The sequence below is a fragment of the Accipiter gentilis genome, chromosome 26, assembly GCF_929443795.1.
Source record: "Accipiter gentilis chromosome 26, bAccGen1.1, whole genome shotgun sequence".
NCBI classification, from domain to species: Eukaryota; Metazoa; Chordata; class Aves; order Accipitriformes; family Accipitridae; genus Astur; species Astur gentilis.
In genome coordinates, this window is record NC_064905.1 from 17388641 (window position 1) to 17408165 (window position 19525).

General features: G+C 40.5%; 1 protein-coding gene across 1 annotated transcript; it reads left to right on the forward strand.

The window, feature by feature from the left end:
• The first annotated feature begins 493 nt into the window (after positions 1 to 493).
• Positions 494 to 19143, forward strand: GFPT2 (glutamine-fructose-6-phosphate transaminase 2). The gene is made up of 19 exons (XM_049829774.1): positions 494 to 558; positions 5510 to 5617; positions 6235 to 6333; positions 7014 to 7139; positions 7724 to 7782; positions 8296 to 8430; positions 9911 to 9972; positions 11526 to 11605; positions 11894 to 12011; positions 12708 to 12871; positions 13420 to 13515; positions 13625 to 13722; positions 14066 to 14186; positions 14500 to 14657; positions 14794 to 14908; positions 16096 to 16223; positions 16922 to 17089; positions 17537 to 17698; positions 18314 to 19143. Exons 1-19 carry the CDS (start codon positions 552 to 554, stop codon positions 18356 to 18358), a joined length of 2049 nt encoding a protein of 682 aa, XP_049685731.1. The 5' UTR covers positions 494 to 551; the 3' UTR covers positions 18359 to 19143.
• Positions 19144 to 19525: the final 382 nt, after the last annotated feature.

The window sequence follows — 19525 nt, forward strand, 5'->3', positions numbered from 1 at the left end:
CGCAGGTGCTCTGGGTCCTGCCTTGTGCAGATGAAGTCGGCTGCTGAGCCTGTGTTTCTAAACGCTTCTGGCCGAAAAAGGCTGAAAAAACGGGAGACGCCTTCCCCTACCAAGCTCGGAGAGGGGGCTGCCCTGCCCCTCCGCCTCAGGCCCGGCCACGTTGCCCTGACAGGACGGACCGCTTCCCGGGTGCGCAGCCCGGGACACCCCACCGCTCGGCGGCCGCCTGTGGAAAGGGGTCGAGGCGGCCAGGCCCGCGCGGCCGACAGGCCATGACTGGGCCGGGGGGTGCAGCGCCGCGGACCACCCCCCCCACCCCTCCCCGCCTCCGGGCCGCCTACCTCGGCGGGGCTCTGCCCCCGCCGTGCAGCCGCTCTGGGCCCCGGGCGGAGCGGCCCCAGCGCCCGCTCCCCGGCCAATGAGCAGGGAGGCAGGGGCCGAGCCGGCCGCGCTATAAGAGCCGGGGCGGCCGGGGAGGCGGCAGTCCCTCAGCGAGGCCGTCGGGCGGGAGGCGCGTTTCCTCTCAGCGGGAAGGACCGTGTGGTGCCACCATGTGCGGTGAGTGACGGGGCCGCGGCTGCCGCCCCTCGCCCGGCCGTCGGGGCCCGCCGCAGCCCTTCGTTTAGCGGGCGGTCGGGCGGGAGCTGGGGGTCTCCGGCGGCCGCGGCGGGGGTCGCTGGTAGGAGCGAGGTGCCCGCGGACAAAAAGCGGGCTGTACCCGGGGTGCGGGACGAGGGCTGCTTTGTCCCTGAACCGAGGGGTGTCGGGCTGCCCCGCCGTGACAGCGGGTCCCGGGGCTGCGGAGCCCCGCCGGCGCTGTCCCCCCCGCGGCGGGTTCCTTCGGGAATGGCCCCGCCGCATCCATTTTGTGGCGTTGGGAAGGGAGAATGACCGGCTCTTGCGGTGACGGCAGGTAAAGGTAAGGCTCCTCCGTCCGCCCCCCTCTCCCAAGGAAGGGAGATTGTCTTTCTCTTCCCCACAGCTTCGTCTCTCTGTCCCTTCCACATCCCCTGGCTTGTCCCTAGGTCCTGTGATCGGAAAATGTCCCGTTCCCGCAGCCGGGCTGTCTTGGCTGCCTCGTTAACCTTTGCTCCTCCTGGTCCAGATGCCCCAGCGCATCGCTGCTTGGGCTGATGCGCAGGCCGCTGGATGCGCTTGGCTCCGTCTTTGCTCTTCCAGGACTAGGGGTTAGTTGTGACTCGGTTCCCAACTGCGGCGATAGGAAGAGTTTGTGGTTTTCAAACAAAGGCTGTGAGGGAGCTTAATTCGTAGCTGATGTGAGTTTATTCACCTACCTTTATGTAATAAAGACGAGATGGTGAAGATAATACTTACATCATGCATACAATTGCTTAGGTATGGTTTGGATCAGATTAAAATCCAAGTGCGGGTCCAGAGGCTGCTAATGAAATGTATTTTAGTTGCGGAGGAAGTTTTAGTGAAACGTTACCTACCCTTTTACTGAAACCTTCCCACAGGTCTGGAAGGATACTTTTGTTGGCAGTAGAAAAATTTGTGCTTGTACTTCTTCGCCATCATGAACAAAACCTCTTTTGTGAGACGCAGACTGAAAGTGAGTTGAGTTACTGCTCCCAAAAATGTACTTTCTGAGCTAGATATCTTTTCCCTGCCTCCACATCCTCTTTAACCTCAGAAAGAGCAAGGAGTCCAGTAAGCCTCTTTCACTTGAATGGAAACACGAGGTGATATTGTTTCAGCTCCTACGTGACCCTCAGGTCACTATCAATGAGACAAACTTGGTGTCTTCTAAACAAAAGCCCTTCAGGTGAAAGACTTGGCTCAGTGCCTAAGCAAACCAAAGGTATTGGTGGTAAGCACTAAGCAGTGAGACATGTAAAGGTAATATCAAAAGCTTAGCATATCTGGGCTGTATATTGATTGGGAAATGAGGGTGTTAACAGTGTTAAATGAGTTTGGTAAAACGTCTAGCTTGGGGTGGAGTGACTGAGTCAGTATGAAATGGCAAAGGAGCAGCAGTTCATGAAGTGCGGTGAGAGTAGTGCTAGTTTTCTTCCCATCAACATTTGGAGACTTTATACGTGACATTTGCTATCATGAAAGATGTCCCATATCTCCCTTGCTATGCTGATCTGCTGGAGGAAGGAAGTGCAGGAGTTCTTGAGGTTGCAACCAACAGTTTCTGAATTACTTTTTTGTTTGTTTGTTTTTATTTTTGCATATCTTTCCAGGTTTAAGTGTTGCAAATATGTCCTGTTGTGTTTTCTCTGACTTCAGGTAGCACATGAAGGTTTAAACGCATTGTTTTCTGTTTTGGAAATACATAGGTCATTAAATACTGCCATAAACATGCTCCTTAGGAAACAAAGTTGAGATGTTATCACACTCGCATGCAAGAAGACTATAGTAAAAGTAGGCAGGTTTAAAAACCAGGTAAGATGCTCTTAAACTGATGATCTACCTATTTTAAATGAAAATTATTTTCATCAGGTATGAAATGAAGACTTTCTCAAAGCTAAGTTTCTGGCATCAACAGTGTGCTTACCACAGTAGAGGCAAATCAGTATTGTTCAAACTTCAAGTATAGGCTGCCCCCTTCTTGATTTTGGTGGAGTCTTGCAATTGCAAGAGTTCTTGTGGATTTTTCCCACCAAAAAATACTCAATGTACTTTTCCTTTTCTTGATGCTTTGCTTGCAATCCTGAAAGGGAAAGGAGAAACTCTAAAGTCTTGATACGCACGTAAAGGGAGAGCCTTGCTTTCAGTGTTTGCACCTGATTAAAGCTGGCTTTAGTAATGTTTTAACAGCCTTCTGTTTCTGAGTATCTGATTCTAAAGGTAAGCCACACATGATTGACCTAGTTCATGCTTCTGTGCAAACTCTGTAATTATGGAAAGTTATAAACTAGATTTAGCATTTGGATCAAGAGAGCAGTGCCCTAGAAAAACACTTCTTAAATGCCTTCATTGGATTCTATGTATGTATGACTTAGGAAAGTATTTCATTGCTAATGTTATGCTGACAAATAAACATTACCTTACTTGGTACATATCACTACAGTATTGCATTAGCTTAGCGAGTACTTGAGTTCTCATTGGGGAGGAGAGATGCAAGCTCTGGAAATGGCATCTGATGGCTTGGGGAGGCCATTATAAAGTAACTTGCGAGCATCACAAACTCTCTTATCACAAGTATGATTCAACTAAGATTCAGTCATATTGGTTTGCTTCCAGAAGGAATTAAGCTACAAGAAGTCTTTATTGAGAGTTGTTTCTACATGAGTTGAGCAATGTGCTCTAAATCTAGCCAAAAAGATGACTGAGTAGGGAAGAAAATATGCAAGTGGGTAAATCATGAAACAGAAAAGTACTAGAGAAACGGTGCTAAGAGTAAGATTCATTTCCTTTAACTGAAAGTGTTTATAATGTATTCCTTGAAAAGTCAGGCTGCAGCTTTTGCTTTCATTGTAAATGGCCTCTGGTGACTTCTGTGTCTTCTAATTCACGTGTGTGGAAGCACAGCTACAGTTCCCTGGAAACAAGGATCTTTTTAACAATTGCAGCACAGTGGTAGCATTGTAAGGACTGTCCCGAAGGAAGGTTCTTCCTGGAGCTCTGTGTAGTCAAAGATGCCACATGGAACATGCAAGGCTGATGCGTCTCAAATACATTGTGAAATCTGGCCTAGAAAGTAGAGCTGGATCTGAAAAGAGGTGTGTAGCAATGTTTTGGAATGATGTTGAGAAATTTGTATTGAAGAAATTGAAGAATACTGCTCTTGAGGTTCGTGGTTAGTGCCAGAGGACGGTAAATATCTGTCTGGAAGAATGATCAACAAGCTCTCAATCTAACTGTATATAACTGGAGACATTATTTTTCAAAGAGTCCGCAAAGAAAGTATTTAGCTGTTCAAATTCCCAAATACCTCTTCAAATGCAACTATTGTCTTAATATCTCCATTAATGTTGGATGCTTTACAAATAATTAGGCTGGGCTCCTCATAAATCTTACTTCTGTAGAAGAAGAGCATTTTCCGCCCTTTAAGCCTTCCAAAATAAATTGAGAGACCAATGTAATAGTCTCTTAGTCTCTCTGTCAGATCAACAGCATTAATGGCTTAAATCCAGTGGGGTAACCAAATTCACAACGATATTTATAAGGGAGATTTATTGGTGTATCATTGTAACAGCTTCTTCACTACAGCCATTTACAGTTCAAAAGCCTTAATTGAAGGGGAAGAGGGTGTTAAATTTCAAACAAAGGCTTTCTCTATTTAAAACACTTGCTTGGTCTGAACTGCTTATCTGTTGAGCTCAGAGTCTTGTTTTTTTTTGCTAACTGTAGTCTCTAGTCCTGACTTGTTGCTTGGAGAAACTGATGAAACGGTGAAATTAGGTGTTTCTGTTTTATTGGGATACAGATCTGCAAGAGTTGATAAAAGGGCCTAATCTATCCTTATAAATGTAGAAGTACCAGGAAGAGCAGTAGGCAGAGAAAAGGAATGGTTGTGTTTTCCTTTGCAGGTGACCTTTTTATTACACCTTCTCTAAAGGTAAAACAACATCCCCCAAACTCCTTCTAATGAAAAAATGCTTGTGTACTTTTGCCTTCCAATAAAAAAAAAAAATAAAAAATTGTGTGGGTGTGGAGGTGAGGGGGAACCAAGCCCAAAACTAAAAAAACCCACTTTTTGGTTGATGACTGGTCTATTCAAGAGAAGAGGGATCAGACTTGAAGACTCTTCCAAGCTCTGTTTGCCGAGTAGGCAAGGAGTGAGTTCACGTCTTTCCTTATAATGACTCTTAAGAGTTGACCTGAGTAACACGGGGCAAGCAAATGATCTTATGTCTCTGTTGAGTTGGGTTTGGCAGGCTGCATTGTGTTGAGGCAGCGCAAAGGGTGAATGCTTGTTTTTTGGGTGACCCTGGTTTTGTATCTAATGTTTCTTTCCTTTGTTGTCCTATCCTTTTGACTGCTGCCCTTTCTTTATGTTTTCTTCTCTTGTCTTTTCCTGCTGAAGTGACTGTTGTATGCAGGATTAAGCTGGAGCCTTTCAGAAATAGATGTCGTGCCTAGTACCTACCCGTGGGTATTTAAGGCCATGACTTTGATTACAAAAGTCTCCTTGTGTTAGTACTGGTGAATATATTCCTTCTTTGAATGTCTGGATATGAAATAGATCACAATGTTCCCATTTTCAGCTGTGGTTTTCATGAAAAGTAGATATTTTTTAAGCTCTCTCAACTGTTTAACTGTTTAACTCTTGGTGGGTAACATGGGGAGAGCGAAACTGGCCAGGAAAGTGTATGTGTTGTGTGGTGAAAATGAGGGCCCGGAGTCCTTTATTGTATTTGAATTCTTTCCATTTCAAAACCCAGTAGGAAGAATTGTACTAAATGGGAAGTTGGGTCCCCCTAGGACCTCTCTGTGATACTAGTTTTAAAGGATTTCAAACTGAGTCTGAAGGGATGCAAACTCTAAAAAACCCTTTGCTTCTTTTTCCCCCCCTTCCCCTTTTCTCTTTAAACAGGAATTTTTGCTTATCTAAACTACAGAGTGCCTCGGACTCGGAAAGAAATATTTGAAACCCTGATAAAAGGATTACAGAGACTGGAATACAGAGGATATGACTCTGCAGGTATGTAAACTAACTCAACAAATGAATTTTAGCAACCAATAGCTACTTATTTGACTTTTGGGGTACTTTCGACTTCTGTGTGTTGCATTTTTCCTTTTTTATCCTGCTGACTAAAAGATCAGAACTAATCACCTTGATTCATGGAGTTTCTTCAGCTTTCCTCAGGACTTTAAATTGGGTATTTATTTCTGTAATCAGATGGTGATTGAGGTTTAGTACACATAACCAAAGCAAACAGGGTGTGAGGAAGAAGACATCCATACAGAGTCACGTAGTTTGTGCCTCAGCCTTTTTTGTGCATGTGAGTCTGAGTGAAAGGATGAGGAATATTAAACTTGTCTTTAAATTTGAGTTGGCTAATTTCATCGAGCAAAATATATTGATCTGTCTTCCAGCAAAATTTGAGATGGCTCATGTATATTTTCATCTATGCGGTGGATATAGACTTCATCTAGTTTGTTTTGAGCACACACAGGTCTAGCAACAGACTTCAAGTATATCCCTTTGAAGGATAATTTTAAAATAATTTTTTCACTTGTCTGTATTTTCTCAGCCTTTTTTTCATCCAGTGTATTTCATGCTTTAAATAACACCTGTGACTGTGTCCTATACTTTAGGAGTGGCAATTGATGGAAATAATGATGAAGATAAAGAAAGGTTCATCAAACTAGTTAAGAAAAGAGGAAAAGTAAAGGCCCTGGAAGAAGAGTTGTACAGTAAGTGTCTTAAAAATCACCCCTTTACTTTGGCCTCCCAGTGAGATTATCATCTGCATCTCAGCAGAAAGTCAGACCATGAAATTACAGTTACAGTTTTGTACCAGAAATAACTGTATTGTCTAATCCAATGGCAGTTAAATTGTCCCCCAAATCTTCACTTGAAGAGCAAGCTGATCTTTAGGTATAGTGCTGTAAAATTATCAGTCTACTCTCCCCTCTTTTGATTGCTTCTTTGTTCAAGACCTGCGCCCCATTGGTGCTTTACTCAAATGATTTCTGTGCTTGGTAGCTGAAACATCGAAACGTGGACTCTGACAGAATTTACGACCATTTAAGCAGCTGGCCGTCATCACAATCTGCTCTATGCAGTGCTTCCATCTGTGAAGAACTGAAGTTGTGTTTTAATACGTTTACATTATGATTTGTAGTAATGTGGTCTGTTAGCCTAACTGTTAGTATTGGCTGAAAATGCTCATCTTGGCAAACAAAGTTTTAATCACAGTAGCTTGAACTATCTGAAGTGTAATATCAAGAAAGCAAATGGTTTAAAAGCAAGCCAGAAGATAACATTTAGATTTTTGCCTCTAGGAATTCTCTTAGTGTTTTACTAGTTGTGTGTGTGAGAGAGAGAGAGACTCAACTTTAAATATTCAGTAAACTGTATTTCTTGTGTATAGAACAAGATGACCTGGATTCAAAAGCAGATTTTGAAACACATTTTGGAATTGCTCATACTCGCTGGGCGACCCATGGAGTACCAAGTGCAATAAACAGTCACCCTCAGAGATCAGATAAAAGGAATGGTATGTAATCTCAGCAGCACTCTGGATCTGTATGAATTTGAAATGGTTCAATCCACATAGTACATATGTTCTCTGTTCTTACTAGTGTTATGGCATCTATTTTGTACGCTAAGGCTAAGCTGTTGCCATTCTATCTAGTTTAGACACTTTCACAATAAAAGAACTTCTGAGGCAAAAATAACACTGTGAAAGATGAATCAGATCTGTTCCCTGAATATTGATGCATGCTAGTCAAAGTAAAACATTCTTGTTTTAAAAGGTAAGGCTCTGAAAATGTAAACGCATCAATATTGTCTGGGCTGGAAAAGGGAGATTTTGTATCGTTTTTCACTTGTGGTGGCTTGGTGCTATTCTACTGGGTGTAGTTTAAAACTGTCTTAATGATTTGGAACAACCTTTGTATGCCGTCAGAATTTGTAAGCTTCTCCTTTCTGTTGTCCATGTTGTGATAAACTAGGTCTGAAAGCTATAGCAGGTAGTTTCTAGTGTACTTCTAAGATTTTTTTCCCTCTAATTTTGTGTTCTGAGTTAAATATCTTAATTTTTCATCACTCATGAATATATACATTTTTTTTTCCTTTTAGAGTTCGTTGTTATCCATAATGGAATCATCACAAATTATAAGGACCTGAGAAAATTTCTGGTGAGTCTGTGGCAACTTGATTCTAAAACTAGAAAGTAAATGCTCTGCTAACTACCGTCAGATCTGTCATTACTTTGTTGGAATCTGAATTCAAGTTTCTTGATAGCATCTATAAAAGAGTAGTTTGAAGCAGTCTGGCTAATAAAGGTACTTGGGAGCTGGTGAAGTGCAATATGTTCTTGTAATCCTAAATGCAAAATACTTACAAGTAGAGTAGCAATTTGTGCTCAAATCTTTTGAGAACATGTATGGAGTCGGCTCCCTCCTCTTTTTTATTGCTTGACAGATGCTAAGCAAGTCTTACTACATGTCTTGTTAAAGTATTTCTGAAAGAGTAGCTGTGACAGGATAAGTCTTTATATTTTGTCTATAGTGATATATATTCACTAGTGCAGTGTAGTGCTCCAAGCAGTGTCTTACTGTGCAGTTTCTGGTGGGAGGCAGCTGAGAGGCTTTTCAGTGTTTCTTGTCTGAGGATGAAAACGCTTTTTACTCTTCTATATGATATTTCAGGAGAGCAAAGGCTATGAATTCGAATCTGAAACAGATACAGAAACGATCCCCAAATTGATTAAATACATGTATGACAACAGAGAGAGTGAGGACACCAGTTTTTCAGCCTTGGTAGAAAGAGTTATTCAACAGTTGGTAAGTGGGAAGTTCTTTTTTTCCTGTACTACCACATAAGCTATTTGTGGGGTTCCTTAGTATTCTACATTGCTGCATTTACGCATTTAGATCTTCTGCAGGATTCCTTAGAAGGTGCTGCAAATAATGCTTTTTGGCCTCTAAACAATGCTTAATGGACCAAGAGATTAAAATTTTGGAAACTTCAAAGGCTTTTCAATGGTAAATCTTTAAATTGCACTAGCAGTGGGTTTGGTGCTGTGGTGGTTTTTTTTTTTAATAATAAGCAAGAGATTATCACAGCTTTTTAATGAAGCAGCTTAATTAAAAGAAATTAATAGGAGCCTCTGGGGGTTGAAATCTTTCATAAAGGGCAGTGTGTTCTTAAAGGCTATTCTGATCATGTTAAAACACTGCTGTGATTCAAGTTTTTCTAATAATATGCCTTGGCTCCGTATTTGGAAATAGATCTAACAAGCTGTACCGATTCGTGGTGTAGCTGGTTTCCAGACTGTGAGGTGGAAATCTACTGTTACTTAGTATGTGAATGCTTAAAAACTTCGATAGATGCATTGCAAACTTGGAGAAAGCTTGCTTTGTTTCCTGCCCCGGGTCTCCAGGCAGATGTTTTCCCTCCCCTTCCTGCAGTTTCTTACACTCTTTTCACCTCCCCTTTCTCCTCTCTAAAGCAGCTCTGTAGGATTCCCCTAGAGCAGGGCTGGAATACACACGAAGTAAAGACCTGTATGGGTCAAGAGGGAATAGTGGTGCAGCCACCTGGTTGAGGGGAAGGGTGACTTCACCTGACCGCAGAACAAGAGCAGAGTAGTCTGACTGGAGTCCCTGCAAGAGGAGTGAATGTTACCATCTCTCTTCTGTTTGCGAGGTTGGGGGGGCTTTCACTCCTGCTTTTGGAATACTCCTCAAGTTTGCAAGCTGTGTTAATTCTTCTAAAAGGGGTGAATTGTGTGTTCCTGGTTTTGTTCTTGCATTGCGGATTTTGGTTTTTTTCTTGGTGGAGGGTTGGGGTATTTTTTAAAAAAACCCAACACATTAGTGAGAGTTTGCTGCTTAAACTGGAAGTAGTAACTCCAAAACTGTAGCTGAAAATGCATGATAAAATGCAGCTACGCCTACATTCTCATTAAAAGTCTTACTAAAAGTAAATATCTAACAGTCTTCATGTTGATAACAAGTAACATCCTGGAGATTCTCTTAACCCTTGCATTAGAAGATAGTGGTTTTATTTATAAAGAGAGGCTAAGTGCTCACTTCCTGATCTTTCAGCTGTTGCACTGTTACGTGCATGTTGGCTTGTTCTGCTCTGTGACCAATTCCTTTAAAGGTGCAGTCTGCCCTCCAGGAAGAGATTCCTGATAGTAGTAAAGAGCTTTCCTTTACAGCCCCCTCAGGAAGAGGGGCCCCAGTTTAATGAGATGCAACTAATTGAGATAAGTTGTTTAGGATTTTTTTTTTTCTCTTGTGTTGGCATTGTTTCCAGGAAGGTGCTTTTGCATTGGTTTTCAAGAGCATCCATTACCCAGGTGAAGCCGTTGCTACCAGGTTAGTAAAAGTCCATTTTATACATAATTCATGCTTTTTTAGGTTTAAAAAAAAAAGCTAACATCTCTTAAAAAAAAAAAAAAAGAAGATACTAGAATACTGATGTTTTAAGTGCTTAATTAACCAAAACTCTGAATGTAGACATCTGCACTAAGTGCAGCAAAGCTCTGCTGAGCTTCTCTTCAACTGGCTATTAAATATAACTGAATTTGAGCTGTACTGACTGCCGGTCACAGAATTTCCAGAGGCTTGTGTTGATTTTCTGTCATCTTTAACTTTATTTTGTTTAATAAATTAACTGTGACTACTCACCTTTTGAGGATGCAAAGATGGCAGTGAAAAGTTATCAGATGATGTTTTCTTGCCTCATGCACATACACTTTCGGTTGGAGATTGTCCAAATGACACACTCGGAAGAATGTACTACTGACAAACACATTCCCATAGTCCTTTTATCTGTTACAGTGTGTCAATAAAGAAGCTCGGTGTATCTTCTGTTTCTAAAGTTGTATTAAGAGTGTGCTAACATTTCTCCTATATCTAAAAGGGGAGGGAAAGGGTATGGTTCAATTTTACTTCATATTGAATGAACACTAAGGTAAGTATGTTCAGGTTGGCTAAAATGCCATCATACTAATAGGTTATACAAATAGTGTTCTATAGCTGTCATAGCATTTACAGATTTTTTTCTGTGTAAGTTCTACCTTTATTTATGACTTCGAAAACAACTTTCAGGAAATGTAAAGATATTAAAGTAGCAAGTGAACTAGCAATGGCAAAAAAGACTGTTTTATACTACAACCAAAAAGCCCATTGCTTCTGTGGTCTTATATGGGACTCTATTAAAATTTGTGAAAAAGCCAGCTGTACCATCACTCTATCTGGAGAACATCTTCTGAAATGAACTATTCTATATGTAGTTCAGGTTTGGGTTTTTGGGAGTGAGGGGATTAAGAGAAGCTAAACTTGTAATCTGAGGTGTTGGGTGTGTGTGAATTACTCTTTTATTCCTGTGAGGTATACCTAATATTTTAATAAGCTCTTCAGTGTGGCATCTGACCCATATAATTAAAAAGTGATCTTAATATTCTACAGTTTCAGAGGTGCAGTAGTGATGGTTGACATTTCTGAATTTAAAAGGCAGAACAGTATTTCCATAGTGAAGAACACGGGAGCTTATTGCTGGCTCACTTCAGAGGCAGAGTAAGCTTTGCTTAAAAATGGTATTCAAATCGGTGCCTGTGCTAGGCTGTTTTGTGATTACTGGAAGGAAAACAACTAGTTCATATACATTTTCCTCTACCTGGGTGTAGTTCGTGGGGAAAGAATCACCAAGGCATACGACACTTATTCATATAATAATATTTGGCAAATCTTACAGAAACAACCAAGTTTATATAAATCCTGCCATGTAATGGCTTTAGGATCAGGGCTGAGAAGAATCTTCCTATTTAGGAAGCTAGATGGGATAGTGCCTTTAAGCTTCACAGATGTCCTTTGACTTCTTTGTATGCACCTTTCTCTTCATAAACTTGCGTGTTTTCCCTTTGTAGGAGAGGGAGTCCTTTGCTCATTGGGGTTAGAAGCAAGTACAAGCTCTCCACTGAACAGATTCCTGTTTTATATAGAACGTGTAAGTTGATAAATCCAATTAGATTATTTTTAAGAACTAAAATTGTTGTTACTTTAGGATTAGAAATTAGGTTAATTGGTCTTTGTACTATAAAACTACCAGCTGATGCCCCAAATAGCTTTTTAGCTGAGGATATTATATTTTTATACTACTGAATGCGTAGTTCATGTAAAAGTCCCATGCCCCCAAAATACTTGTGTAACTGTGATACCTAGAAAATGTATAGTCTGTAATTCCTAACATGAACAGATCTGGTTTTGCATTTAAAGTGTCTCATTTCTTTAATAGGCAACATTGAGAATGTGAAGAACATATGCAATTCACGAATGAAAAGACTGGACAGCTCTACCTGCCTTCATGCTGTTGGGGATAAGGCAGTAGAATTCTTCTTTGCTTCAGACGCAAGGTAGTAAAAATACTTAAGCATCAAAATACTGTTTTTGTTTAGAAGTGAGGTAGTTCTGGAAATCATGCTGTCTTGCTGCTGTACAATTGTTTTCTGATAGAATAGCTTCTAATCCAGGTAAATTCATAAAGCCCCCAGGCTAAGGCACTTGAAAAATGTGAAGGCTTGACATCAGCATTTGAACTACAAACAAGTGCAATATCTGCCAATTGCTAACCTCTATATAAAATACATCCGGTGTAGGAAGGTAAGTTGGGTACAAATAGGCACTATCAGCTGAGTATTTTGGCAGACTATAGGTTAGTCTGGGTTTTGGCATTTTAATCCAGCTATCAGAGGAGGAAATAGTGGTGTGGTTCCAAACCTAGCAGGAACCTGGGCATCAGGTGTGCATTTATCTCAGAAACAAGATCATGACCTTAGGGGTCCACACAGGGAGGCAAGATCAGATCAGCAGCAACTTGCTGATGAGAGATGCCGTGGTTCCCCAGCCTTCTGCTCCGGGTTCCTGCGAGAGTGCAGGAGGAGCAGCAGATGGAGCCATTTCCTTTAAGATGGCTCTATCTGTAGTTATGTCCAAAAGGAGGATAGAAGAGGGGCTGGAAGTGCTGTGTGACATATTTATTTGCTTTGAGGAGTGCTGCTATCAACTCATACTGACATGTCAGGTTTGTCTTGCTTCTGTTTTTTCTGTAGTGCTATCATTGAGCACACCAACAGAGTAATTTTCTTAGAAGATGATGACATTGCAGCGGTAACTGACGGGAAGCTTTCAATTCACCGTCTCAAGCGTTCAGCTAGTGACGATCCTTCCCGGGCCATCCAAACCTTGCAGATGGAATTGCAGCAAATCATGAAGGGTAGGTTGAAACATCTGTAAACAACTGTCATCAAAGATGGATAGTTACTGACTGTTTGTGTAGTAGATAAGACAGAAAACTGCTAATTTGTTGTGAAAATGACCTGGTTTTTGGCTGTTTGTACTGGAAGCTGACAATTCCAAGCTTTACGACCAAGGAAGATGTGCAGTACGGGACTCTACCCATTTTTAGCCTTGGAAAAGTCCTACATACTTCTGTTCATCTCAGTATTTAATGAAAAGGTAACTAATGTTACCATGTTGTTGTGGTTGTTGGCAAACTTTGACTGTAAACTAAGAACTGAAGTGGAATACAGATGTTTCCTTAAAAAGGAATTCAGTTACTTTGTCAGTATTGGGAAATGAAACCAACCAAATAGAGCAAACTACCAATCCCTCCTTTCTTCTCGCCTTTCCTCAGTTTTTGTTTAAGCTAACACAGTCAAATTAGCTTGCTAACCCAGGTTGTCTTAAAAGTCATCTCTTGGCAACTGTAATATACTTCAAATAACAAACCTAAGCATTACCATGTAATGTTTTTCTAAACAGGTAACTTCAGTGCGTTCATGCAAAAGGAAATTTTTGAACAACCAGAATCGGTTGTCAATACCATGAGAGGCAGGGTGAATTTCGAGAGCAGCACAGGTAACTCAGAACAAATGTTCAAGCTGCACTAAGCCTGTAAATTTTGAACGTATTAACTGCAAAATAAAATACACCATTGATATATGCTTTTTTGTTTGTTTGTTTACAGTTCTGCTGGGGGGGCTGAAGGACCATTTGAAAGAAATCAGAAGATGCCGAAGACTGATCATTATTGGCTGTGGGACCAGTTACCATGCTGCAGTAGCTGTATGTTCAGCCTTAGCTGAAATGCATGTATAACTCTTAGTTGCTGGTTTTTAGACAACAGCTCTTCATTTGCCTTTTCTCCTATATCTCAAACTTCACCTTTCATTGAGGGGTCTTGCCCTTTTATTTAGTTTTCCTTTGTGCCACATTCTTTATTAATGCTTCATTGCTGTTACCTACCATGCTAGAAATTAACTTTTTTCACCTTGGTTCTTAAAGCTCTGGTGAGCCATAACTATCAATTTTTGTAATAAGAATCCATTTAGATTATCTCTGACTCTTAAGATGTGAAGACTTTTACGGGTGGCAATATTAACAAATATTGTGTGCTGCTTGAATACAGACTCGACAAGTATTGGAAGAATTAACTGAATTACCAGTGATGGTGGAACTTGCTAGTGACTTTCTGGATAGAAACACACCTGTATTCAGAGATGATGTGTGCTTTTTTATAAGTCAGTCAGGTGAGCTGCACTTACTGTTTGTTTTCAGTTGAGTCAAAAGTAGAAAAAATTTTGAAAAGCTAATGATTTATTACTTTCTGTACATTGCAAGAGGATGACGGCTAATGGGCCAGATTTGTCTTGAATGACAGCTTCTTTCAGACTTGATTCAAATATATATACGAGCGAGTGCTGAAAGATTGTTTTCAGTTGCATTTTGCATTGTGTAAGTGTGGATGCAGTTATTTAGAACACACTTGTGTAGAATTTTATGCTTTTCAGGAATCATTGCTATCCTCTGTCAACCTGAAGTCAAGATGTAAATGTTTTCCAGGTGAAACTGCAGACACTCTTATGGCCTTGAGGTATTGTAAAGAACGTCGTGCTCTAACAGTTGGCATCACAAACACAGTCGGAAGCTCCATATCCAGGGAGACTGACTGTGGTGTACATATCAATGCAGGACCTGAGATAGGTGTGGCAAGCACAAAGGTAATTGCTGTTCAGTATTTGACTTTCATACTTCAGCCCTGTGGAATCCAATTAAAATTTCGATTGTAGCATTTCAAACTGAGATCGTATTAACTCTCTGTAGTCTTAGCTGCTAAATGTCTTGTTTTGTTTGCAGGCTTATACGAGCCAATTCGTGTCTCTTGTAATGTTTGGCCTAATGATGTCCGAAGACAGAATTTCCTTGCAGAAAAGGAGACAGGAAATCATTAGCGGACTAAAATCATTGCCAGGTATATTGATATTTTGGGTTTGAGGAGGAATAGGGGATGTTGTTTAATGGCCAATATAAAATACCACTCGGAGATGTTTCTTTCTCATTTAAGTTTCACTCTCCCTCTCCTCCTGAAAGGTAGACAATAAAAGAAAAATGGACTATTAGTTTCTGCACTAACTGCCAATTTTACAAGTGCCCTTCCAAGAAACTTGGCAGGAAGATCAGGATTTTCATGAGTTGGGTTTTCTAATTACAATAAGGTAGTTTCATACGAGAAATACTACTTGATCTCCTAAAGTTTTTAAAGCTTTTGACTTTAAATCAGGATAGATAAAAGGAAACTAATTCAAGGTGACTTCTCGTGGTTTAACCCCAGCCAGCAACTAAGCACCACGCAGCTGCTTACTCACTTCCCTCACAGTGGCATGGAGGAGAGAATCAGAAGGGTAAAAGTGAGAAAACTTCTGGGCTGAGATAAAGACAGTTTAATAGGTGAAGTAAAAGCCGCACATGCAAGCAAAGCAAAACAAGGAATTCATTCCCCACTTCCCATTGGCAGGCAGGTATTCAGCCATCTCCAGGAAAGCAGGGCTCCATCGCACATAATGGTGACTTGGGAAGACAAATGCCATCACTCTGAATGTTCCCCCCTTCCTCCTTCTTCCCCCAGCTTTCTACGCTGAGCATGATGTCATATGGCCTGGAATATCCCTTGGGTCAGTTGGGGTCAGCTGTCCCAGCTGTGTCCCCTCCCAACTTCTCGTGCCCCCCCAGCTTGCTCGCTGGTGGGGTGGGGTGAGAAGCAGAAAAGGCCTTGGCTCTGTGTAAGCACTGCTTAGCAGTAACAAAAACACTGTTTTCAGCACAAATCCAAAACACAGCCCCATACTAGCTACTGTGAAGAAAATTAACTCTATCCCAGCCAAAACCAGCACAGTAGTATTTAAAATGGATGTTCACAACTTCCTTTAGAATTACATATGGGATGTATGAGCACTGCTTAAACCAATAGTTGGTTTAGGTTTGTTACTATAAATAAGGCTAGAGAAAATATCCTTAAACTGCAGTCAATGGATGAATCATTTAATGGTTGAATTATGTTAAGTGTATTTGTTCTAATAGATCATTAGAACATCCTACTACAAGCAAACTATTTTTTCCAATTAAAAGTTTTTAATATGTGCTTTTTGTGTGCCCCAATAGAGATGATTAAAGAAGTCTTGTCCTTGGATGAGAAGATACATGATTTGGCTCTTGAACTGTACAAACAAAGATCACTGCTGGTTATGGGGCGTGGGTATAATTATGCCACTTGTCTGGAAGGAGCTCTGGTAGGAACCTCTCAGTATTGTTGGATGTTATTTAAAATGAGCTTTTGTGGCTTCTGCAACATAGTTGCAATGAAATATTAGAAATAACCTTAATTCTGCTGCAGTAAAACTGCTCTCTTTTAACTAAAAGCATTTAGTCCTGTTGGATCGAACACATACATAAGGTGATCCTGGACACCGTATCAGTTTCTTGTACATAATAAATGCAGTGTTTTATGAGTCTAAAAAAAACCCCAAACAAACAATTTAAAATGCTGACCCATTTGAAAATAACGTGAGAAAAATACAATGTGCTGATATGTTCAGATGAGATACTTATGCAGGAAACTCAAATGATGTTATGAATGTTCTGGTGGAATGGATGCATATCCATCTCTCACAGAGGTTTGAAATGTTAAAGGTAGACTGCATTAGCCAAGGTTGTACTGGGTGTTTGGTTCTTAAAGTTCCTGTTGATTACTCCATTTCTTTATCTGCAAATGCATATGCATGGGCAAGCCCTCCTTCTACCAGCAGCCTGCTAGAAATCCCAGCAGACAAGCCTGTCTGTTTTCAGTATTAACTGATCTTTGAAAATACCAACTTGATACCATATGTCTGTATTTAAGTGGCAGATATGCAGCCTTGGTGTTCTGCTTCTTGTGGCTTTTATTTCTCATCTGATTTACTAGTAACTTGATGGTATTTGCTTTTTTTAGAAAATAAAAGAAATCACCTATATGCACTCTGAAGGTATTCTGGCTGGTGAGCTGAAACACGGTCCATTAGCCCTAATAGATAAACAAATGCCTGTTATCATGGTGATAATGAAGGATCCTTGTTTCACCAAGTGCCAGAATGCTCTGCAACAGGTCACTGCTCGACAGGTAATTTGCTTGACTAATACAATGTCATAGGTAAAGAGATTGTGCATGTTGTATTGCTGCTGACTGTGCCTCAGAAGAAGGATGTATTGGTGATTCCCCTGCCCGCCCCCCCCCCCCCCGCTAATTATTAAGTTTTCAATAAGATGCTATATCTGCATTGTAGGCTGTCATTACAGGTTAACACCAGTAGTGAAAACTGATTGCATGTGGGTCGGTGGTTTGGGTTTTTTGTTTGTTTGAAGCAAATGGAATAATGTTAAAACTCTACAGGGTGAAAACATTCAAGTCTCGCAAAACAGTGAATGACAAAAGTCATTATGCAACACTGGCATTGTCTTTGTTAGCTACCTGAGCATCTTCAAACATACTACAGGTGTGCTGTGAACCAATATTTCAAAGTAGTTCTAAGCCAGCTCTTCACTTAACACTGCAAAATTTTATTTTCAGGGTCGTCCAATCATTCTGTGTTCTAAAGAAGACACAGAAAGCTCAAAATTTGCTTACAAAACCATTGAGCTGCCTCATACAGTTGACTGCCTTCAAGGAATCTTGAGTGTTATTCCTCTCCAGTTGCTTTCATTCCACCTAGCTGTTCTCAGAGGTTACGATGTAAGTGCTTTCTATATTTAGCACTCCAGTTACTGCAGTTTTGAACTTCCTCCTACCAGTGTAAAGCAAGAGACCCAGTTATATGGCCTATCTAACAAAGAACTATGACAATAGTTAGTGGAACTTACAGTGACTGTGGTAGTAGAGGTGGCATTTCAGTGCCAGTTCTTCAGCTGTATATTTTTTTAATCTGTATCGTTCTAAAAAAAATTGTAAAGATCATTTGCTTAGTTTGATTAGTTAAGAGTGCAGATAAGATTTAGTTCTCTGAAAAAGTCCTAAAATGTGACATTGCACTTTAACCTAAAATAGTTCAATGCTTTTTGCTGCTTAGTTTGTTGACACTGGCTAGGTGTGTCAGTTTGATAATGATGATTGCTTTGGAAAGGTACCCTGTGCAAAACAAATATGTATTTGTTAGGAGGGTTTTGGAAGCAAGGATGAATTCAACAGTGAGTCATTTTCTGCAAACCTATAGTCTCTTGTGTGTGTTCCTGTGTCTAGAATAAAGCAGAACTCATTAGGAAGTCTAAAAAAAGCACGCTAAATGAACTGTCAAATGCAGAATGTCAGTATTACTCTGTCATATACTGAAAGGCTGTCTCTTCGTTCTAGGTGGACTTTCCAAGAAATTTGGCCAAATCTGTTACTGTAGAATAACAGCCAAGAACAGATGATGTTTTTGTCACCAGACCTCTGAGTTATACTTGTAGAAATGTGTTGTTCTGAATTGATAGGTACACGTTTTGCTAAACAGAACTACAGTACTAACTGGAAAGTGTCAGAAGGGTTTATCTTGCAGCTTTAAAAGCTTTTGATGTGCCTTGTACCCAAGTGCTTTTGCTCATAGCAAATATTCCTCTAAGTCCTGAAATTGCCAAAGAAGATAAAAATTGTTTACACATGGTATACTGAATGAACTTTTCTACTGTGCAATATATATATACAGCTCTCTTCAGAGTAACTGTGAACAATTTTTTTTAGCCTACACTACTTAACTAGTTTTAAAGATATAGTATTTATAACTACAATTGTATAGCTTTTTTTAAGTTATTTTTTTAGTACGTTGCTTATCTGTAGCATTGGTAATGCTCAGAATGTAAATACTGAGCATGTCGACACTTGTGTACAGTTGTTAGGGCTTTTTTTTTCCTACTTCAGCCTCAAACTGGAAATTTGTTGTCCCTCTTCCTCCCCAGCTTCCCCTCCCCCCTTTGCACCTATGTTTTGTATTTAACCAGTCATTTGCTAAGCTCTTCTGTGGCTGTAAATTCCCATCTGTGATTTAAATTTCTGCTTCTTCCAACTAATTATTTGAAAAGCTAGAGCAACATTTTTTTTTGTATGCCACCCCAGCTCTTATTTGCGTAAGATGTACAGTACAACAAAATAAGGGAACTGGATGTCTTTCAAGTGATAATTCTGTTTGAAGAGTGTACAATGAAATTACAATGCAATTAAAAGATTATATAATTCTTCTTGTTTTGTGGTTTGCTTGGGTTTTTTGTGGGGTGGTTTGTGTTTTGTGTTTTGTTTTTGGTTTTTTTTTTTTGTTTGTTTGTTTTTTTGACTTGATGACTTCTCAGGTCTGAACACAGGTATACCACGGCAGTACTCTGATACAAGTAGGAGAGACTGTTCTCCCTGAGTCTTGCCTAAATCTTAGTATCGGAGTTTTCCCCTGTTCCTTAGGTTAGTTCTTTTGTGTCACACAGGTCTCCCAGGTAAGCACACCTTAGTTTTCCTTATCCAGCAGCTGCGTTTCAAAATAATGTGTCAGGTTTGGATAGCTTGCTCTGTATCACCATCTTTCTGAAGCACATGAGT